The 24,469-nt window shown below is 41.1% G+C and overlaps 2 protein-coding genes across 3 annotated transcripts in view; both read left to right on the top strand.

Moving 5' to 3' along the window:
• Positions 1-24,469, top strand: part of LOC134815976 (uncharacterized) — a 578,562-nt gene that overhangs the window by 350,495 nt on the left and 203,598 nt on the right. The gene's annotated exons all lie outside the window — the stretch shown is intronic.
• Positions 1-24,469, top strand: part of LOC134814641 (bromodomain adjacent to zinc finger domain protein 2B-like) — a 54,674-nt gene that overhangs the window by 15,053 nt on the left and 15,152 nt on the right. For both annotated transcript variants that reach the window (XM_063822797.1, XM_063822796.1), the window contains exons 2-15: positions 3,250-3,405; positions 4,311-4,432; positions 6,155-8,518; positions 8,769-8,904; positions 13,321-13,439; positions 13,653-13,878; positions 14,248-14,540; positions 14,855-15,012; positions 16,483-16,603; positions 17,585-17,677; positions 18,734-18,814; positions 19,071-19,593; positions 20,132-20,175; positions 22,514-22,696. In XM_063822797.1, the coding sequence (XP_063678867.1) occupies positions 3,250-3,405; positions 4,311-4,432; positions 6,155-8,518; positions 8,769-8,904; positions 13,321-13,439; positions 13,653-13,878; positions 14,248-14,540; positions 14,855-15,012; positions 16,483-16,603; positions 17,585-17,677; positions 18,734-18,814; positions 19,071-19,593; positions 20,132-20,175; positions 22,514-22,696 (4,619 nt within the window). The remainder of the gene's footprint in view (positions 1-3,249; positions 3,406-4,310; positions 4,433-6,154; positions 8,519-8,768; positions 8,905-13,320; positions 13,440-13,652; positions 13,879-14,247; positions 14,541-14,854; positions 15,013-16,482; positions 16,604-17,584; positions 17,678-18,733; positions 18,815-19,070; positions 19,594-20,131; positions 20,176-22,513; positions 22,697-24,469) is intronic.

Here is a 24,469-nt window from a genome sequence, read left to right as displayed (position 1 = left end):
TATGCTGCAGACTTTGCACTTTGTTTTGTAAATCTCGTCTCAAATGAGCTGATACTTTCCCTTACTTCGCTAAACCTAGGTATCTTAACCAAGAGTATATCGATTATATCCATTTAACCAATGCCTTATCCTGAACGATCTGACCATAATGTGTTTTCCACCTGATTTCCGATATCATCTCCTGTCTTAGCTTAACGTTTAATCGATTATTAGATTAAAAATGACAGGCTTGTCAATACATGAATTACCCTTCACCTGATATACTGTTTCACTCCCAACAAGGTTTGATAATTTACAATAATTAACTAACTTATTTTACATGACTCGATAATTATCTAGATCATAATTTCACGGTGGATCATCAAAATCATAATACATGTGCTCGGATGAAACCGTGGCTTTCGTGGTATTGTCATGCTGAAATCACCGTTGAACAGGATCGTTTCTCTTTGTACAGCTTTATACGATTTATTATCCACCACGGTCCACGACATCCGAAATTACAGTGTCGCAATCTCTCTGCACATGGAATTCCCACCTTGATATTTGAATAGTTATCAGTTGTACTATGCCCAGAAAGATCGCTGTTGAAAGCTTCAAATTGCATTGGAATTGCACATGGAATTATATTATATATTACTCATTACTCAAACAGCTTGAAATTAAGAGACCACCTACTCATAGCCCCACACCAGTTAAACCGTATAGTCCCCGATCTCAGAGAGAAGGTTATTATAGTGAGTCAGCTATATCTCAGAGAGAAGGTTATTATAGTGAGTCAGCTATATCTCAGAGGGAAGGTTATTATAGTGAGTCAGCTATATCTCAGCGAGAAGGTTATTATAGTGAGTCAGCTATATCTCAGCGAGAAGGTTATTATAGTGAGTCAGCTATATCTCAGAGAGAAGGTTTTTATAGTGAGTCAGCTATATCTCAGAGAGAAGGTTATTATAGTGAGTCAGCTATATCTCAGTGAGAAGGTTATTATAGTGAGTCAGCTATATGTTAGGTGGGCATGTCAGTGATATTGATATTGGACAGTTCACCACATGAATACCACCCAATAACACCCTAGTCCCTCTTATATGGTTTAACCGCTCTGTTATATAGCTGTCCAGTCATTTTATTACGTTGTTCCGAACGTAGGTGCGATTTTTAATATCACAACTAAAAGCTTACTCCTCTTCCTTTGCGTGCTGCTTCTTGCGCAGTATCTATCATCTATACATGTATATATCGCGTGGCATGTCACTCTTCTCTTCCTTTGCGTGCTGCTTGCTTCTTGCGCAGTATCTATATAATAAGGCTGAATCAAAAGGACTTATCAAGAATCGGTTCGAAGCTTTCCCATGACCTGAAAGTCAAATGTACATCTCGAAGCGTGTAATAAATATTAGAATTTATTAATTTATTCTATATTGCGTGGCATGTCACTTATATCACTTTGTTCTACTGCTAAGTGTGTTAGAGATATCTCTAGAAGTCCGTATTTTTAATAATTTGCTCAGCTCCTTGGTGAGACGTATGATGATACGCGAGGATTGCTTGCGGAGATGTTTCTTTAATTTCAATTGCGTGACAACTCGCCTGAAATTAGATTTCAAATCGTGGAAATGTGACAGCTAGACAAGGTGGACATTATGTGGCACTTTGGGTGGAATAACGGGTAGTTCAGGTCTCCAACTAAGTTCTTATTACGTTATGATTAAATTTGTACGTCTCTTTAGGTCACATAAATGCGCTTGATTCATATGTTCGAAACTTGTACATATATATATGTTCTGAAATTGTTCACATATTTTCCACATTTCCAACATATCAGACCGGGCCAGTCAGATCTAAGGGAAACACACATAAAATGCCCGGAAACTACTCCAGAGCAACATGTATTATAATATGCTGCATACTTTACGAACTACTAGTTGAATTAATGTACATAATTTCCGTATCTAAGATCTCTGTTACAGTCTCTCCACCGATTGTGAAGTATATTTATACTCTTTATATAAGCACAATTATTGAATCCCCGGCTAATTTCTGCCTAAATTGCGGTTAAGTATTCGCAACATGAACAGAATCTCCCTGTTGAGCTAGCTCCGTGATATCGTGATAGGAAACGGTTAATTGGAAGAAATTGTATTGTTTGAGAACTACTGTGGGCACTCTCTTTTTTCTCTCTCTCCGTTTTAAATGAACTGCATATTCAATATTTATTATTTGTTACACTCGCTTGTTACATTTTACAACAGTTTTTTAAGATTATTTTCCCGTACTAGGTCGCTCACACAGCCTCATGAGAAAGCTTTGCACATCATGAAATATCATAATGATATACATGTAATATATTATATAGCACAGCAAGAGAGAGAGAGAGAGAGAGAGAGAGAGAGAGAGAGAGAGAGAGAGAGAGAGAGAGAGAGAGAGAGAGAGAGAGAGAGAGAGAGAGAGAGAGAGAGAGAGAGAGAGAGAGAGAGAGAGAGAGAGAGAGAGAGAGAGAGAGAGAGAGAGAGAGAGAGAGAGAGAGAGAGAGAGAGAGAGAGAGAGAGAGAGAGAGAGAGAGAGAGAGAGAGAGAGTGCAATTATTTTATATATGTTGCGACCTCCTTCCTATTAACCACCATGTATAACGTGAGATGAATAATTTGTGGTAGTCTGTTCTGTGTAGTAGTTGTGTGTTACAGTAGCTACCATCACCGTGCACGCAGCTTGTGCACATCACTACAACTTTACTGCTGCTTTCTTGTGTTTTCTTGTGCTTTTCTTGTGTTTTACAGTAGCTACCATCACCGTGCACGCAGCTTGTGCACATCACTACAACTTTACTGCTGCTTTCTTGTGTTTTTCTTGTGCCTTTCTTGTGCCTTTCTTGTGCCTTTCACGGAGCTTGTGCACATCACTACAACTTTACTGCTGCTTTCTTGTGTTTTCTTGTGCCTTTCTTGTGCCTTTCACGCAGTTTGTGCACATCACTACAACTTAACTGCTGCTTTCTTGTGTTTTTCTTGTGCCTTTCTTGTGTTTTTCTTGCGTTTTTCTTGTGTCTTGTCTCCAGCCAAATTGTCCTTTTCTTAACCATTTGTGTTGTCTGCGGGAAACGGAAAAGTGTTTTTGTTGTCTGTAACTTTTCAAACAGTTGACAATCTCCTTATTTCCTCAGATTTAATTTCTCCTCAGACTTTCAGAATTTGTTACCAATGAAATAATATACATTATATTATGCTCCAGTATCTAACCGTACTTTATTTTCAGTAAGCAATGCCATGAAAACGGCCCCGGCGCCTAGCAACGTGAATATAGAAATGCAGAGATATTACGCCGGACAAAACTACCGTGAGGCGGCGGGTGCTGCTCCTGCTCCCGGACCAGGCTGGCCTGGGGCTGCCCCTTACGAGGCCAACCATCCAGGTAACAACCGCATTTTACCGCACAACCATCCAGGTAACAACTGCATTTTACCGCACAACCATCCAGGTAACAACCGCATTTTACCGCACAACCATCCAGGTAACAACCGCATTTTACCGCACAACCATCCAGGTAACAATCGGATTTTACCGCACAACCATCCAATTAACGCATATTACCGAATTTTACCAAGGTACAATTCAATCCACTGCGCTGCTATTCTATTAGGCCTCATATTATATTATAAAAAATGCTGTGGGTGTATTTTTTTAAATTTCAGAGTCAATGTATTATATATAGCCATGACATAATACTACAATACGTTGTAACTGGTACATGAAAGAGTTTAATCTTCTGTTATCTTCACTCTACATACTATTATTAATAGAACCTTAAATATATCAACAATCTACTTGTCCTGCCCTTCAACACGCTCTCCCCAGCCAAGTTTAGAAGTTTAGTACCTGCAAGAGAGGCAATGTTGATGTGGCTGTGTGATAGGTGTTAAGGACTGTAGTACTAGTTCCTGTGTCTGTAATCTGCTCTCTCCATTATTTTTATTATTACTGGAGTGTGTGGGATTACTGATATTGGTGGGGAGGTCATCCACACTTCAAACTATTAGCATAATATTAGCATATTAGCATATTATTAGCATAATATTAGCATAATATTAGCATACTATTAGCATATTATTTAACTATTAGCATATTATTAGCATATTGTTTAAGTCCACTTATGACATTGGACACTTAGAGCAAAGTATGAAGTAGATTATAGGATGGGAACTTGAGTTGTTTGATAAGGAACTTACTTGAGAGTTGAGTATGTACCCTACATAATCTATCAATTGATTAATTATTTTAATAATTAATTTATAGTATTAAATTTAGCATTATTTCCAGATGGGTACAGCGACAAAGCGAGACGACAGTACCTGTCCCAGTACGCGGCTCAGTCCCAGCCAGCTTTCCCTTCTGACTCACCCTCACCCTCACCCTGGTCAGAACCTCCTCGACATAGTCAGGTAACTTGTTATTTGTAACTTGTCCCCCCCCCCTCCTCGACATAGTCAGGTAACTTGTTATTTGTAACTTGTCCCTCCCCCCCTCCTCGACATAGTCAGGTAACTTGTTATTTGTAACTTGTCCCCCCCCCTCCTCGACATAGTCAGGTAACTTGTTATTTGTAACTTGTCCCTCCCCCCCTCCTCGACATAGTCAGGTAACTTGTTATTTGTAACTTTCCCCCCCCCCCCCCTCCTCGACATAGTCAGGTAACTTGTTATTTTTAGCCTGTCCCCCCCCCTCCTCGAAATAGTCAGGTAACTTGTTATTTGTAACTTGTCCCCCCCCCCCTCCTCCTCGACATAGTCAGGTAACTTGTTATTTGTAACTTGTCCCCCCCCCCCTCCTCGACATAGTCAGGTAACTTGTTATTTGTAACTTGTCCCCCCCCCCTCCTCGACATAGTCAGGTAACTTGTTATTTTTAGCCTGTCCCCCCCCCCCTCCTCGAAATAGTCAGGTAACTTGTTATTTGTAACTTGTCCCCCCCCCCCCCCTCCTCGACATAGTCAGGTAACTTGTTATTTGTAACTTGCCCCCCCCCCCCACTCCTCCTCGACATAGTCAGGTAACTTGTTATTTGTAACTTCCCCCCCCCCCCCCCCCCTCATTTTTAGTACTTCCTTCTCGATAGGGCGTGTCATGTACATTTAAAAAGCATAAGGGGCAAAATGGGATTACACACTTTGATCGCTTCTATTATGATATCCAGTTGAGTAGCTCATTTTAACCTAGTTAGAAATATGAATGAGAAGTTGATTTTGCTGCATCATTGCACCGGCCGTGGGTGACAATTACACTGAAGCTGAACTCCTCTGACCACCCAAACCACTGTTCAGGTCTAATTAACCACGGGTAATTAGGAATCAACCAGCACCGCTCTCATACTCTGTGATATAATTTGATGTAATCAAATATTCGCGGTGTGTGCGGGCATGTTATCCATCTGTTAAATCAGTGATTTATATATGCTACCTGAGAGAGTTCTCCTAACAAAGAGACAAGCTCACATATCAGAAAACACACACTCTCCAATATAGTGATATTAGCGTACACTTAATGTAATTTAACCGTCTGTGGTCGCACATTCGCGTGCATTCGATAAGCCCCAGTCTGCTTCATACCAGTGTTAGAGCTATGTTATAATACTTCTTGTGGTATTATGCATAGTTGGTCTGATTCCCTCTGATTGTGGGGTTGGACGGAACGTTTAACCGATCGCAATGTAGGGCCGCATTTGTGTGAGGCCAAAGGGACACGAGGTTATATAGAGTTGATTGCAAGAGAGCGTCGTGTGAAACGATGTAATAAGCAAGATCTGGCCAACCTGGACGGCTCGAATTGCAATTTCATGCTGGGTTGCTGAAACCTTTAAATGCAACTTGAACGTTATATAGGTCTTAAACTCTATTAAATGGAATATTGGATCAACATGGTTGCCACCAGTAATCATTGATGCGATAAAGTTGACCTAGTCTTGCATTTGACATGAGCTGACGAAGTGTGGTTTCACAGGAATTTACTATAATATATCTCCAGCAGTCATAATATGTATGTATTCCGCTAACCAAGATCATAATTAAGTTCTGTGTCAAGTTCGGGCGCTATAATTTAACCTTTTAAACTTCCTTAAACTTTGTAGGATTTCTACAAATATTTCGAATTCACGTAAGTCTATTTCAGATTTCCCACGAGCAGCTTCAGTTACATCAGCAGCAACAGTTCCAGCAGCAGCAGCAACAACTCCAGCAGCAGCATCAGCAGCAGCACCAACAGCATTTGCAGCAGCAGCAAGCTGCACGGGCGCGACAAAAACACGCCTCTGCGGAGAAAACACGCGAACTGCAACAACACCAGCAAGAGCTCCTTCATCAACAACAGTTGTACCACCAGCAGCAACTCCAACAACAGCAAGTGGCTGCAGCTGCTGCTGCTGCTGCTGCAGCCGCAGCTGCACAAGCGCAACACCCTCCCTACCCTGTTGATTATCGGTCTCAAGCTCAGCAAGCTCAGCAACAAGCGCAGCAGCAGCAGCAGTGGAACAATCAGAACGTGTCGGATAATATCCCTCATTTTCCGTATCCTAATAGTTTAGAACAATTTACAAAACCACCTCCTAAACCTAAATCCAAAACGAAGGAGCCGAAGGTGCCTAAACAACCTGCTACTCCTGAGGAAACTGCTCCTATTCCTGCATTCCCATCGTATCGTCACCCTTACATGCCCGCTATGGGACCTATTTCGAGTGCATCAACATCATCATCTTCCTCAACAACTGTGGGCTATCCTTATAATTTGGTGAGAAACGGTGCTGAATACTCCCTCTCTCCAATGCCCAACCCACGTTGCTCAACTATATATCCTATTGAAGTGAATGAAAGTAACCCGCACAATAAGCAAGCAATGAACAGTTACAACGGTCCGGATGGGGCTGTTCAGTACCCAGCGGGGGAGCCACCCATCCAGCCTCCCATCCTCGACACCTCCATGAACCGGCCCATCCCCGTGAAACCTGGCAAGACGCCAGACAAACACCCCACATTTAGCAATCATCATCAGTCTCGCACAGCAGACCCGGCTCCTCCGTCACGCCACATCTCCCAGCCTGCGTTTCCGAGCTTGTACGAGAACAATCAGCTCAGATACCCGGCAGGGTCCACCTCCAGCTCCTTTCCTTCGTATAGCAACTACCCAGACGGTCAGGTGTACCCCGGTCACCCTCAACCACCCACCTCCTCCGCCTCAACTCCTCACTCTGGCAGTGCTCATCCTTACGGGGATCCTCCCGCTCACTCCCAACGTCGGCCCTCCCAAGAGACAAGCTCTCATCCAGCAGCATCAGCAGCAGCGGCACCTGTTCCCAAACCCTCCAGAGACATCCCTCTGTCCAGTATTCTGAACCAGGTCTCCCAACTGGAGAACAGCGACCAACCCCCCGCTCTCGAGCACGTGGAGAGGAAAACTCTCGGCAGTAAACCCCGACCAGAGCTACCCAATCTACCTGCTATGCCCATGTTGAAACCTGCTCCCAGCTTTATGCCGGCTCCTGGAGACAACGTTCCTTTAGCTATACCTGACGTGCACCAACCCTCTCCAGCCAAGGAGCCACCTAATATAAGTAAACTGTGGTCGGATGCCACAGAGGACGATATTGAAAACCACGCCCTGACAATCGAGGTAGAGAAGCAGCCGACAGAGGTTGCCAAGGAGGGGAAGGACAGTGAGGAGGACGTCGAGGGGCTGGACTTACTGAAGGACGACTTGTCTGAGCTTACTCCAGCCCCTATAGTTGAAGAAAGCAAGGAAACTGTTAAGAGTAAAGCTCCTGCTGTATACGGGATTGAGGCTCTGTTGGGTGGTTGTAAGCCAGCTCAGAGAGACCCAGATCCAATAATAGAACCAGCTCAGAGAGAGTCAGCTCAGAGAGAGTCAGTTCTGAGAGAACCAGTCCAAAGAGAGTCAGCTCAGAGAGAGTCAGTTCTGAGAGAACCAGCTCAAAGAGAGTCAGTTCAGAGAGAATCAGTTCTGAGAGAGTCAGCTCAGAGAGAGTCAGTTCTGAGAGAATCAGTTCTGAGAGAATCAGTTCTGAGAGAACCAGCTCTACGAGAGCCAGTTCAGAGAGAACCAGCTGTTGAACCGCCCCAATCTCCTGACAACTACACCAAGTCAAACAACGTTGACAAAATTGAGTCAGAATCAGAAGACATGGACACAGAACCGACTCCTCAGACATGTGAACCTGCCCCCGGTAACATGGACGTTGTTGCTCCCGAGGATGAGCCGCCCCTCACTCCAGCCGAGCTGTCTCGGGACGACCAACTGTTACAGTTTGCCAAGCTGGTCGACAAGCTGCACTCTGATGACAACAGCATGGAAGCTGAGCCAGCCCGACCTCCAAGCATTGACCTCGATTTGCCGGAGTCTTTCTCCAGCTATGTTGATAACCGCCGACCTGATAGTCGGGTCGCAGAGGATCATTCAAACATGATTCACGGACTAAGTCCAGACTTAAAACCGATGACTGAAGATGCCTGCTTGCCTGAAAAGGTGTGTAAATTTATTCAATTCATCAAATGTTCCAAAGGATTAACTCCGCAATGTCTATGAATATTTGGTATGGTATAATTGATTTCAAATTGCCGCGGCTATTTGTCAAATTTAGTCGAAATTCTTGTACTTGGCTGTGGATATTACTGAACTAATGGAATATTCACGGGTTGAACCTGTGGATCTGTAAACGATTTGTTTTTCGTCTTTTTTATTGTTTTTATTTTGCTGTACACGATACCTTGCATAGATGGAAACGGAGGAAGAAGAGGAAGAAGTAGACGAAGAAGAAGTAGATGAAGTAGAAGAGGAAGAAGAAGCGGTGGAGGAAGATAATGAGCCACTGAGAGAAGGAGAACGTACCCCGGACTTATCTGTCAAGTCAGGTTAGTCAAAGGAATGTTTAAGAGCGGAGAGAGAGTGAATCATCTCTTGGTATTTATACCACTTATAGTTTATAGAAATTACCTAACTGCAAACCCTAGTCCTCTGTTAACCCCGTCAACTATGAAATGACACGTCTTTAGACAGCTTCAGTTACTTGTTAAAGTACAGTAATACTAGTTTAGTGGTAATGATATGACAGCTTAATTTGGGGTGGTTTGGACTATTTATCCATTTAGACATTTGAAACTTTCGTTGAGCTCTCCATTTAGGCGCTTGAAACCCGACCTTCAGTGCAGCTTTTCATTTAAACTTTGTTTTTAGTTTAGCTGTGCTCGTTCTTCTTCCCGCCACAGTTGTGGGTCTCTTTTTAACCAACGAAACTGTTTATGAAGGAGACAAGTAAAACCCGTGGTCTGATGTCCAGTGAAATCTGGTAGAATTAAAAGCGCTAAAAGTGGGTTGAAGCAGGATATTTCATGATAACTATGTGTCACTGTGGTGTGAAAATATAACCTCTCTGTGCCCAAAAGACACTCCACAACAGTTGTCTATTTTATAATTTAAAAGCTATCTGTCAGAACACAAAATCTAGCGATATATAAATATGTTGTATTTTTCTAGACCAGCATAATTGACGTTCTCTTGTCCGGCTTGTTTGATTTGTCATTCAATATATCATTATGAAAGATATTTAAACATGGATATAATGAAAGGAATTTGCATTAAATCGTCAAGGATCTTTACATATCATATCACAACAAAATAGTAATTCACGGATAACTCCGTGTTCACGAAATACAGGCTATAACTGAAATCAGATATAACACAATGTAATAATCCCACAACAACAAAACCTCTACACCTTTACCAGCGGGTGACATTACAAGTAAATAAAACACCAGGAGTGGGTGACACCAACACCAGGGGTAACATAATAGGTGACACACAATATCCTGTCAGTTCCATTAAACACCACCCCTCTACTGCACATACTGCAGAGTGCAGGCCTGATCAGCACAATATGATTAGCTCATAGGTGTGTGTCAGTGTGCAATATTAACCCTGTGGGCTCTCTCTCTCTCTCTCTCTCTGACTCACTCCTGCTCTCTCTCAGTATATATATAATATATATATATTCTTTGTCAAGCTTCTGGTGTTTCGCTTTAATTTCACTCCTATCGTGCTATAGATGTTTGTTGTACATAGTCAGTAGTAGTAGCCGTTACAGTGTTGCATTTACTCTCTTTCTCTCTCTCTCTCTCTTTCTCTCTCTCTCTCTCTCTCTCTCTCTCTCTCTCTTTCTCTCTCTCTCTCTCTTCTCTCTCTCTCTCTCTCTCTCTCTCTCTTCTCTCTCTCTCTCTCTCTCTCTCTCTCTCTCACACTCTCTCGCCCTGTTGTTCCCCGTTATTATAATATATTTGTCCTTTTTGTAGCAGTCGTCATCACAGTTTGTGTCCTGATCTGTAGAAAGTTTGTATTTTATATTGTAAGCCGTGGTATGTGTTGAGTACCAGGTCTGGTTATACGGGTGATATGTGACGTTATTGCGAGTTGAAATTAGCTCTGATCACTGTTTTTATTTCTCGGTACTTTTCTGGTACAACGGTCGCAGCCCGGTTGTTTACTTGCTCTCTGTAGGCTGTTAACCGGCCCTCAGCAGGTTGTTTACCGGCTCTCTGCAAGCTGTTAACTGGCTCTCTGCAGGTTGTTTACAGGCTCTCTACAGGCTGTTAACAAGCGATGTGTGGTCGGTAGTTTCCAGGGAGCCGCAACACACACGCACACAGTCGGCTGACAACGCTAAATAACTTGTTAATACGATCCCCCATATTTTGATAACACAACACAACAGCAGTGCTGTGTTGTTGTCTCCGCATAATAAATATATTTAATACCTGGTGGTCCCAATTGTTCAGAGCTAACGCTGTTTATAGTATTCAGTTACGTGTTACGTTTGAGCTCTTCCCTTTCAGCGAGAGAGAGAGAGAGAGTAGAGTAGAGAGTGTGAATGCTCTCTCTTTTCCCATCTCTTTGTTTAGCGCTACCCGATAGATCGGTGATTGTTTCAAATTTCCTGTGCGGGTTTTCTTTTAACTGCTGTTCTCTTGGGTTCATCAAATGTTTTATGTGCACTAATTTTGTGTTTCTGATATCCTTCCTGCAAACCGTTTTCTGGGAACCGTTTTTTCAGAAAAAGCGCTAGTTTTAGTAGTAGTTGGTTGTTTGAAGAGGGGGAGAAGTGGCCGGGTATTGAAATTCTTTAAAGTTCAGTCTGAGAGAGAGAGTAACAGGTTGTTATAAGTTCGGCTACTACAATCACTATTCCAGTTGTAGCCACGTAGAAACATATTGTAGATCAAAGAAGTCAGCTCACATTAGGGAACCTGAGGAGAGGTAGCCACATATTTGTAATGAGAAATACCTGAAAACAATGTGATCCCTAGAAACCCGTGGTGCACTGTGTATTGAAGCGCCCTATTTAGTGACCTAGAGGCCTATAAGGTCCCATTTGTGGCGGTAACATTATATTCAGTGATCTCCACCGAGGCCATTGTGGGATTGCTTGCGGAGGGAGAGTTGCGTCCTGGAAACATCTTGTCACTAACCACCATTGTGAAGAATATAAATGCCAGTCCGAACACGATTGCGAATGTTGCGCCGATAAAAGCCACGTCGTATCTCTGCTTGATATTATCCCAGAAGCCCATATTTGCTGCTGAAAGTAAACATTTTATGTTAAGATTGCATTAGAACATGTGACGTATGATCTATTAATATTTAACATGTAATGGTCCCGAATGCTTGTGTTACATGTTGAACAATTGAGCTTTTAGTTATATGCAGTGTAGTGCAGTATTGCTCAGTCCTACACGGCACAAAATGGTGCATCTAAAATAGCTTATTAAAAATATTTAATCTAATGTTGCTTAATTAAAATGTTTAAGCTAATGTTGCTTATTATAATTTACAATGTGTATGGTTGCATGGGTAATTCCAAAATTACAGGAGAGTCAGACATATAATAATATATACATAATAATACCCGACATTTCTTAGAAACATGTACTTTAGACACCGTGCCATATGTCAACAAACAATTTTCAAGTAGCTAGTCTATAATAGTATCAACTGGGATATTATAAGCTTGGTAATCTGCAACAAGGCACTCGGAGCTAGATACCTAAATCTGGGCTAATAAGAAGGTCGGATAAGGCCGGTTAAAGGCCGGTTAAATAATGGCCTTCTTAGTATTCAAGTAAACCTATTAATAGCAAATATTAGAGGCAATCTAGCAGGAGTAGAATATACTGGAAAATGGCCGTTATATTCTATTTCTATGTCAGGACTGGAAAAGCATTGATGCATGACGTAAATGCTGATTGGTGACTGGTTCATGGTCTCTTGAATCAGATTGGAGGCCATTTCAGCTCAATCTTCCATTTTCCTTTCCGTGTTACGTTAAACATTTCATTGTGATGTAAAACATTTCATTGTGTTTGAAAAGAGGATAGAGACTTATCCCCAGATCAGAGGGCTAATTGTACCGTCCGGGCCTCTGTGGTAGGAAGCTAGCAGGAACTGGTCCGTGAACTAGCGAGTAATAACAAACTCTAAACTAAGCTTTTTAGATCAAGCAACTCTCGGACTGAATTACATATGCTGATTAAGAAAATTACAAGAGACGCGGATTTAATCTCGGTAAAGAACCAGACTAGATCATGGTAATTTTCGTCCAGATTAATGCAAGATCCTTCCACAAACTCTTGCACAGTCAGAAATCTTATCGAGATCAATCGAAATCCACATATCCCCGAGTCTCTCAACCCATGCATCGAGCACCACACAAGCTCTCCATCCCAAAAAACATAAAAGTGGCACAAAAGCCGATGACGAGACGATCATCAACATGATCAATTTTGTAATTAACTATTTTAAACGGTTGTTTCAAACAAAAGTAAACCCTGGTAAGTCGGTGGCCTGGTAGGCTGTGAGTCTCTCCAACCCATTCTCCTTAAACCCAGCTTTACATCTTGGCGTTTACCATCCAGGCTTTGTTTTATCCCTCTCACAATTCTCCGTTAATGGGCTGACAATAGTGCAGGATAACTGTGACTCGTGTGTACTTTAGTGTGTGTACCGGCCGTGTATTTTAACAACTAAATCAGCCGGATACCTAACTTTGGGCTGGACAGCTGCACTTCTTCTTTAAACATTAGATCTTTTAGACCTAGGTAGACTTTACAGACTTTACCGAAATTTAACCGTGCTCGGATAAAATTAAGACATGAAGTTCCCTACTTTAAACAGAGATCAAACAGACTGATTAGTCACTGCACAGAGGTAATAATGTAAATGTTGTAGTTTAGAGCTCTATTGTGTTATGTTGGGGCTTTGCTAATGACACATGTGCTCAGTAATAGAAGAGAAGGCAGCTGAGACGCTAGACGATACATCTGATATTGAAGCAGGGGAGGCGACGGATAAGGAGCCGGATCAGGAGCCGGAGGAGATGGAAGTTGCTGTTCACCATCAGGTTAGATCTCTTTCACTTTCGCTTTCACTTTCAGTAATCTGCGGCATGAATCCTGTCAGACTGACAAGGCTACAAATGTCACTTGTTTGTTACTTCCCCCAGATGAAGAAGCAACTTGTTAATTCCCCCGGCTAATCAACAGTCGGGCTATTATAATTATAGGTATTAACAAGTAACCGGGCTATTCCTCAGACTTAACATCTTACTTCTCAGCCTCAGAAATACAGTCCACGCCTTCTCCCAACAGACACCCAGTCTCCACCTACCACTCCTAAGGAGGTAGAAGAAGAAGAAGAAGACACAACTCCAGCTGTTCTGCTTCCTCAGCCCCCTGTCCTCAAGATCTCTCAACCTATTCCCACCTCAGCAGGGTCCCCTCTGAAAGAGGAGAACAGTCCTAACCTCAGTCCTGCTAACCACCAAATCACGGAGGAACCAGGTTGGTACAGCATGTGAACCTCCCCATATATCTCTCTGTTTTATAATGAGCATATGAGAATAATTCAGAGGTGTTCACTGTTCACTCGCACGGAGATGAAAATCATCTCATTTAATGAAGCCATATTGTAGAAGAAGATTTTTGTGAGAGAAGCTATTATATGTGCATATTATATAAATTGTCTGTGTTAGTACGGTTTATTCTGCTGCACGGGCCGTTTAGACCGTATTAGGAAATCAAACCAATCAGAAAATATTTATTGAAATACATGCTGATCGCATCCATTTGCTTTCAATTCTTAAAAGCCTTTGTGTTTAATTTTGACAGTGCACGCACAGTCGGCGCTATTTAACATGACCTGCCTCTCAGCGACCACCAGCACAGAAGCCTCACCATCCCAACCAGAGGAGATGGAGACAGACCTCCACCTGGATCAGACCAGCTCCAAACCCACCTCCAGATCAGTCACACCCAACTCGGACGGAGGGATGAAGGGTGGCAGTCCAGCTAGTGGGACTAGCAAGGGCAGTTTGAAGAGGGAACACGAGGATGATGAGGAAGACTGCGAGAGTGAACTGGAGATTACTGATAACGACGGCAGGAATGTGTTTAAGAATGCGGGGAAGCTGATCGATGGAGCGGTCACTAACTCAGATTTTGAGGTAAGGTGGAGAGGCTCCCAAGTGTTTAATTCTTCGCTGAGGGAGTAGTTCAGTGATTGTGCAAGCCCATCATCTCAATCGAGCTTCGTGCTCTACCCTGTTTTGCATAACTTCGGTTGGATAGGATGCATGGTAACAAAATCATGCACGACTAGCTAAAATGTGGAAATTTCTACCTAAGAGGCATACTTTAGGATTTAATTCCCTGACTATTTGATTTATGAAAAAAAATTGATATTCTCAGAGTTTAAATATATTTTGCTATAGGTGTAAATAGATTTCCATATAAACCCCCTAATTTGTTTAATTCCCAGGATTACTGTTACTCGGACTCAAGCAGCCAGCCGGACTCCACGGAGTTCTCCCAGAGTCTTCACGACCAGACTGTATCCAACTTATCAGGCTTGGGTAGGAGGAAGAGGCAGAGACAGGCTGTTAGCGAGAAGGACGCCCAGCTTCCACTTACACAGGGGTGAGTTGCCTTCTGCTTAACATTCTAGAAGGCCATATTTTGGAAATTCAGGATGGGTGGCCCTGCTGGGGTGAGTTGCCTTCTGCTTAACATTCTAGAAGGCCATATTTTGGAAATTCAGGATGGCTGGCCCTGCTGGGGTGAGTTGCCTTCTGCTTAACATTCTAGAAGGCCATATTTTGGAAATTCAGGATGGGTGGCCCTGCTGGGGTGAGTTGCCTTCTGCTTAACATTCTAGAAGGCCATATTTTGGAAATTCAGGATGGGTTGCCCCTGCTGGACTACATTTCTGTGAAAATATGGGCCAAAAACATGATTTGGAATGATAACTGCACTGTGGGCCTCCCTCGGTGAGGCACATTGTCAGATGTCTTCCTTTATTAGAAATCTTACCAGGACCAATATTAGGTTCATTTGGTGGATTGGTTTACTCAAGCTGCCGCCTTTCTTTGTGGGTACTGCTAGAAATACTGCCCTGAAATTAGACTGAAACACTTTGTTTTTGGGTATTGGTTTACACTTAGAGCACAACTACATTTAAAGCAAATTCGAGGGTTGATTTAAAATAAGCTGAATGATCCATATATATAATATATAATAAGAGAATTAAGTTCTTTATTCTTAATACGAGTGGACGCCGAATTTGTTAAAAAATAATCAGCAAAAACATTATCCAATTAAAAATAAAGCACAAACTAAGCTTATTCAACAGCCACAACCACTTTTCTTTGGAAAGCACCAAAACCAGCCTTGCCTGAATAATAAATATGTACCATAAGATACTTCAATGTTGGGTTGGTCTGTCCACCACGCTCTAAATGGTACCTCATTGTGAGCCTAGGATCATGAGACCATGTTCTGAGTATTTTTGGTATTTTACAAATCATCGTTGCTATGGTGATGACTATGTTATTTGTGGAACCTTGGCGATTCAAAACTAAATACAACTCATCGTTGCTATGGTGATGACTATGTTATTTGTGGAACCTTGGCGATTCAAAACTAAATACAACTCATCGTTGCTATGGTGATGACTATGTTATTTGTGGAACCTTGGCGATTCAAAACTAAATACAACTCATCGTTGCTATGGTGATGACTATGTTATTTGTGGAACCTTGGCGATTCAAAACTAAATACAACTCATCGTTGCTATGGTGATGACTATGTTATTTGTGGAACCTTGGCGATTCAAAACTAAATACAACTCATCGTTGCTATGGTGATGACTATGTTATTTGTGGAACCTTTGCGATTCAAAACTAAATAAAGGCGTTGACGTTAATTGATAAAATAATAATGCTGTTGTATAAAACAGTATAATTTTATCACAACCAAAAATACATAACTGACTTTAAATACATAACTATTAACTAACTATAAATACATAACTAACACGCATCTCACACATAACTAACACTCGTTTTATATATTTAACTAACACACCTTCACACCTTGACCCCTGCTCAGATGGCAGAGACACATCAGGATAAAGCGAGGTATGGGCGGTAACAGTGGAGGTCTGAGGGGCGAGGTGCTGTACATCGCTCCCTGCCTCAAGAAACTCCGCACTTACAACGACGTTCAGAAGGTGAGGAATTAATTTTTACCACCTTAGGTATTTGCAGTTTGCACCCCGTAATAATAATAGTGAGAAGGCGGAAGACTAGTGGCCCTTGCATTTACTCGTGAAATTGTGGGTACCCGGTGCGTTCTCCTCAAATTCCGGAAGCTTTGCAGCGGAATTTGCCGGACGTGCCCAGTTTTTAAATAAGAGGAGTTAGTTGCGGTTTTTTCAATTCTTTGAACTTAATATTTGTCAGCGAATAGTTGTCTAGTGAAATTTTAAAGCGCTGAAAGTAATTCATGGAAAAAGGCAGACTTAGAAGTAAGAATTTGACAAACTTTCCCCTCCCCCGGTCTGGTATGATATATTGAAGCTGTACGTGTTTATTATCCCCTGAGTAGCGAATGACAGGCTGAGCCGGCCTCGTTCTCATTAACAAGCAATTACAATATTGAGTAGTGACAACTTGGTAGTGTGTTACGATGTTATATAATATATAGATACTAAAGATAGTATCAGCGAGATATGAGCCATAGTTTGTGAATCCAGTGCAGAGGCTTGCACTGTGATTTAGCTTTCGCTAAGTGCTAGCTATATCTTGGAATTTACATATTAAGCTGTTATAGCTTTTTTTGTGTGTTACATCTTTGATCGGAGAGTGTTAATACTGGTGTAGACGGCTTTATATTCATTATTTAACATACGGTCACTAAACGTGTGTTCGCGTGCAAATATCCGTCATAATCATAATTAATTCAATATAAGTTATTAATTTATATAAGTTATTAATTTAGAATATAAGCTATTAATTAATAATCATAAGTAATTAAATATAAGATATTAATTTATTTATTGTAGCAATGTGCATTTCTGATTACAGTTCACAGATTGATTATACATAGTTAAAGATTTTGTCCACTACCCCACAAAAAAATCATTACAGTTGAATATTTCACTGGAAATTTATCCGATAAAATAACCACTAAAAATCACCTCTATTTTCAGTACCTACAAGTGAACGCTATCGCCAACGTGCAGCTGGAACAGTTTAGCTTCAGTAACAGCGTTACAGTGGGAGAGTACTTTCAGCAGGATATTGTGAGTAATAACTGTCAGAATTATAAACGATTTTCAGAATAATCACACGTATTATAGTATATAGTGCGTCACCGATCTCCCTACTTTAAACGAAATTACAACCACAGAACATGAGTTTATTCTTCAATATTTCAAAAAACTGTCTGTAAGAGATTCACTGGGGTTGGCATATTTTATTTAATATACAGGGTGGGCCAAAAGTCAGTACCCATACGTTGGCCTTAATAGCTCCGCCGTGTTTTATATTTGAGAGCTGTTGCTTTGCAGATGGCATACTGTACTTACTGGTTCGAGGATTCCGTCGTCAAAATTTAAAAATTCGAATATTTTAGACCACGCCCATTCAATATTAAAACACCTATATTGTTTTCTCTGAACATGCTGAACGCCTAATTTTTTCAGAGACGGTATATTATCAAATGTTGCATATGATCTAAAAACATGAGGCAAAACGGATTAGAAATGACGAAGTTATCAAGCATTTTCTGTATCTCGTTAACAATATTGACTGGGTGATTATGTGACACCGTGACACGACACCTTAATTGGGCACCCTTAACAATTCCCATAATGTTTAACGGGGTAGTTAACGGGGGCACCTTATCACGTAATTAGGTAAACCAATCACCTGATCACACGTAATGAATAAACTCGTTATGCTTCATATCTCGGTCATCTGAGAAGGTACAGTTCTAATTCTTTCAGGACAAACGTAATTCGAATGGCCAAACACAATTCAATAACATTTAGCTTGATCCGACTATCCAAATTATCAAATAAATGTGAAAATGAACCTCCATTTGAAAAAAATGAACGCGAATATTTTTCGAGTTGACAAATTCCTCGAACCAGTGGTGGTACTAAGTCATACCAGAAAGAAGTATTTAAATTGGGCACTCAGTGACTGAGCTATAAAGGCCAACGTATGGGTACTGACTTATGGCCCACCCTGTAATATGAATATGGGTATATTTTATATAATATAATATGAGTATGGACATAGTTTATGTTAAACATAAGATGACTGATGATTGGTTCTAAATTCCCCTCCCCTAGAATACGGGTCAGTACGTAAAGATTCCGGACGATGTTATACAACTTCGACTTCAAGAGCAGGAGACTAAGAAACAAATCAAGGTAAGTAATTGTAAATCGCTTCCACTGGACATACTCTAAAGAATGGAGTAAGACCTTTTTGGAACTATTCTGGCGATCAGTTTAAAATTGTGATTAAAAACTACTGAAAATAACCAGTGAATTATTTACTGAACCTCTGTTATGTAAATTAATTAAAAAACGTTTGCAGGTTTGTGTCGCTGCTTACAAATTTAAGTCACAAACTGCTAGACATCTCCATTGTGCTTTATCCCTCACTAACACTAGCCATCTTCAGTTGGACCAGATAAAACAGAAGAAGCTACTGCAACTTCACAGAATGCAGGAGATACAACAAAAAGCAGAGGAACAGATGATCAAGAGGCAGATTGAGACACAACAGAAGGCAATGGAGACTCATGTGAAAGCGATGGAGACACAACAAATAATGGAGACCCAACACATTATGGAAGCACAACTTAAAGCAGTGGAGACACAACAAAAAATGGAGGCTCAGCTGAAAGCAGTGGAGACACAACAATTAATGGAAGCCCAGTTGAAAGCATTGGAGACGCAACAATTAATGGAAGCCCAGTCGAAAGCAGTTGAGACGCAACAATTAATGGAGGCTCAGCTGAAAGCAGTGGAGACACACCAATTAATGGAAGCCCAGTTGAAAGCAGTGGAGACGCAACAGTTAATGGAAGCCCAGTTGAAAGCAGTGGAGACGCAACAACGGAGGACAGAGAGCCCTCTTGGTACAATGCAGACAATTCCTCTGTCATTTAACGAGGCTAAACACGAGCCCGTCATTCAGAAAGGTGAGGATCTCGATATTATACTATTAACTTACCAATTTAATTACAACATATCATAAGTTTTGGCTAGTGAGTTCTGATAGAAGATAACAATTGAGAAAAGGGAGATAAACAAAGTTCTGAAAATTCTAGAAATAGAACACGATGTTTGATCACACCCTTTTTATACTGAGCTATATAGATCCGCACTGGACAAGATGTGTCCGTGAAGATAACGTAATGGCCCCAAAATAGTTCGTCCGGCACCCCTAAATTAAAGGCTCTTATCGTTTACTCCTTCCTCTTGCTCCATCCTGTATGGTGTAAGGTGTTCTGTTTATTGAGCTCAGACTATTGAACTGGTCAATGATCCTATTTATATGACTGTGAACCATGCCACGTGATAGAACCAAGCATTTTCATTGGTACAATTCAAGACCACGTGATATTTTGGTGCGGTTTCCATGTCGTGTTTCATCTAGACCGACTGGTTTCTTCTAGGCTGGAGACTGATACCGTGCCTAGTTTCATGTCTGAAGTCTAACCTATTACTTTGTTTTAGGATCGGAGAGAAAGCCGGCAGAGGAACAACTGAGGAGAGATCAGGTAAGATCAGACAATTCAGAGTTTTTACCACATACTTCATCATCACTTACCAGATCTTTCACAGATTTTTCATTAGCCATATATTTCATTCACCAGATTTTTCATTAGCCATATATTTCATTTACCACATCTTTCATTAGCCATATATTTCATTTATGAGATGATAAACTTTCCTTCTCACCTATAACACTGGCTTATTATCCTCATTATCGGGCGATGTATCAGTAATTATCTGACAGTAGTAGCACCTCAACATCATTATCGCCCGATATATTATATATATTCATGTATCCACGTTATTTAGAATTTGACGAAAGATCTGATTATAATAATACAGTGTTGCTCCGTAAATCTAGGTCATGTCACACCGTTGAAACACTGAAATATTGTACCACGACAGTGCGAGTGTACAATAAATGTGAGATAAGAATTAAGATAGCAATATTTTATGTTATGTACCATTATATGACCTGACCTCGCTAGATAGCTCCACGACAGTGATATATTATACCTATTATCTATACTCTGATTGTTTCAATCTCCTCCTTAACACTTAAATCAGTTCCGTTTTTCTAGCATCACTCTCTACAGCTCTCTCTCTCTCTCTTACTCATTAACGGCAAAAACAAATTATGTACTTTCTAATGTGGTGTTCGATTACTATCTTTCGTGATAGCTCCGGGCAGTGCTCACTCTCTCTCTCTCTCTCTCTCTCTCTCTCTCTCTCTAGCTTTTACTCTAGGTTTGCGAACAGTAATTTTGTTTTACAGTACAGTCTTTGTTGCTGGGTGTTACCGAGCATTATATTTGACACTTGGTGTCTATCTATACCTGCTGTTCTAGACTGGATACTAGAGCCCGGTTGACTTTCAGTTTGTGTTGTGGAGTCTGTGCCTGGCGTCCGACAGTGGCCGTCTCATCTTGCTGCTTGCATATCTTCATAGTTATAGCTTCCGCGTTATTTCCCCTTTTGCTGGCAGCCTCGCTGCTGGAGATTGAAGGAACTATATCTGGAGGGGGATCTGGAGGAACTAGATGTTGGCTGCTGTTATTTATAATGAAGTTTATGAAAGTTACACTGCTAGTCTGCCTGGATCATTAGTGACTCTGAAGAGAGAGAGAGAGAGAGAGAGAGAGAGAGAGAGAGAGAGAGAGAGAGAGAGAGAGAGAGAGAGAGAGAGAGAGAGAGAGAGAGAGAGAGAGAGAGAGAGAGAGAGAGAGAGAGAGAGAGAGAGAGAGAGAGAGAGAGAGAGAGAGAGAGAGAGAGAGAGAGAGAGATAGAGAGAGTCTCTGAACCGTGTGTGTCAGTAACCACCACACTTAAACTTCTACATTCTCATCATAAAGAATTAAAACTTTTATTTGTGTAACCATTGGCAGTGAACAGCGCCCAAAACAAACATTGGTAATAAGTAAAGTTATCCCCGATTAATGACCGTACTACCGACCATGATATAATAATAATATGTCGATCACACTGCTCTGGCAGCAGGTAAATGTGTGTCTGTCACCGGGCGCTCTATCACTTTCAGAGCTCGTTCACGCCACTGACTGTCAGAGTTTCAGGGCGCTTCATTTACGTTAATATATATATTCCTTCTCTTCCGTTCTCTTCTCTCTATCTCGAGTCTTGCTTTGCTTGGTTGTAATCTCCGTGGAAACTCTGATGTATATTGAGTATAACTTTCTGATTCGCGGCTTTTGTTTATTTTTAATTGTTGTGTTTTTAAGGGCTTCTATCTGAGTGGAAAACAATTCGTGAGAACAATTATATTGACTCATTGTCGACAGTGAAAGTTTATCAAATTGTCCCGAACCTGTTGGCCTCGCATGTCTCTCTTTCTACACAGACTAGAATTGAAAATAGAACAAACTGAAATATAACTATAGTTTTACAGTGTCTAGAAATAAAATGCAGTGGCTAGACACGCCATTCATTACATCATCATCTAGTACATCAACAGTGATCCATATATTTACAACATCACCAAACACATTTACTGTGAACTAACTCCTTAACTAACCTGTGAACTAACCCGTGAACTAATCTGTGAACTAACCTGTGAACTAACCTGCGAACTAACTCCTTTACTAACCTGTGAACTAACTCCTTTACTAACCTGTGAACTAACTCCTTTACTAACCTGTGAACTAACCTGTGAACTAACCTGTGAACTAACCTGTGAACTAACTTGTGAACTAACCTGTGAACTAACCTGTGAACTAACATGTGAACTAACCTGTGAACTAACCTGTGAACTAACTCCTTAACTAACCTGTGAACTAACTCCTTTACTAACCTGTGAACTAACCTGTGAACTAACCTGTTTCCCTCTAGGAGGTGACTAAGGAGAGCTCCATGTCTCGTATAGCAGTTATCACCTCCTCTGGGACCAAACAGAACAACCATCACGGCCCCATCAGTAGTCCCAAGATCCCTGTAGTAACAACCAACAACAGCAACCCTGCCAAGACTCCCTCGCCCTCCATCGACCTCTACAATTCCGTCATGCACGATAAGGTAAGGAACGTGTTTTGTGTAGGAGCAGATTTATTTGTGAAGGAGCAAGTGTTCTTTCAAGCTGTATTGTCGAGCCGCGCAATCAGAGCATGTTGCACTGTGTAGAACTGGGGAAGTGCGAAAGAAATACAGTTTAGTTGAAGCATGCGGTTGAATTGTAGAAGAGAATTAGCGATAACAGATGAATATGTCGGATGTTTTGTGTGCATATTAGCCTATTGGTCTTATTCTATACATGTGAAATGTGAATCGTGAATTATAATTAGTCCCTTTGTTTTTGTCTTCAATAGAAATTGTCTTATGTCTGTTTTTCTTTGTACTTGTAGCATACTGTTTTTGTAAAAAATCCTACCAGCTTATCGTATCTCAGTAAGGAGGATTCGAATTAGGCTGTTTTTGGGCTTATGAGTGGAACGCACGTAATAAATATCATTCCAATTTCACTCTCGAGCTCAATAGTTCCATTCTATATTCCCTATTTATAGCCATTACGAACTTTAACTCTCTTTTAACCAATTCCATACAACTCTATCCGCCATAACCTCCAATTTTCCTAGTGTTATTCAGTCCTGTATTAGATCAAAGGCTGTCTACGTTAGTGATGGCTTGTCTTTCTCTTGGCTCCGTGATCGTGCACACATAGTGTTAGTAATAAGTGGTTTACAACTAGAGTGTAGAGGAATAGTGTAGGAGCAGATTTATTTGTGAAGGAGCAAGTGTTGTTTCAAGCTGTATTGTCGAGCCGCGCAATCAGAGCATGTTGATTGTTGTACCACAATAAACTAGGAAAGTACCCTGCTAATCCTCCTCTCTCGGCTCTTCATAGTCGCATTTGGCTACTTATTTCTTGGGCGGGGTATCGTGATTAACATTTTTAAAATTATGATGTCGAGACTGTCATACAAGACAGGGTGGTATTGTAATTAACAGGGTTGTGGAGTGTCGAGATTATAGGAATTGTCAAGTTACAATCTCTGGGGGCTTGTTTTGGAGATTGTAGTACAGGACGGGGTAGTACTGTAATTAACAGTGTCGAGATGTGTCGACCATCTCCAAACAATGAGCACCTCAAATATGGTATTATTGGCCTGAAAGCAGGCACATTATTACAGTCTAATTTGTAGAATTTTTCAGTTCTGCGTGATAGACTTCATATACTGCTGTGAGCTCCACAGTTAACCGACATTCTCTCCCGCTGTCTAATGTTCCCTCCCGCTGTTCACTCTCGTGTTATATATCGTGTGGTAACTGTGTTATTTGAACACTCTCTCTCGCTGTAGTTCTGTGTTAGTTAGTGGTAGCAATCAGTTGTAACACTTTACATTGCACGTGTCTATAAAGTGCTTACATTACACGTGAGTATAAAGTGTTCATAAACACTTTATAAACACGTTCTAGAACGTGTTTATAAACCTGAACAGTTGAAAAGTACATTATTAAAACGTTCCCACGTGGTACAAGCCGTGAAATGAGTGGTCCCGTGGTCATTACTCGTGGTCACGTGGTCACTCACGACCCTTTAGTTTTGTAGGGATATGTTGTAAGGGATATTCTCACCGTTGATTGTGTCTGTGCTTTATGAAACTTTGGTTTTATCCTTTCTGTGCATGGTCAGAGTCTGTGCCTCCTTTCTGTCAGAGGTTTACTTTTTAAGAAATTGTTTCTCACTCGATGTAACTTACTTTACTGGGGAATGTAACGACTTAAGAACTATTATTTTCTAAATGCTTCAAATTTCATGATGAACTTTATGTAATTAGAAGCGTTTGACGG

Source organism: Bolinopsis microptera, chromosome 5 (genome assembly GCF_026151205.1).
Source record: "Bolinopsis microptera isolate Bmic1 chromosome 5, MBARI_Bmic_1.0, whole genome shotgun sequence".
Classification (NCBI taxonomy): Eukaryota; Metazoa; Ctenophora; class Tentaculata; order Lobata; family Bolinopsidae; genus Bolinopsis; species Bolinopsis microptera.
The sequence above is the reverse complement of the archived record's forward strand: the minus strand, read 5'-3'. Positions and strand labels throughout refer to the sequence as shown.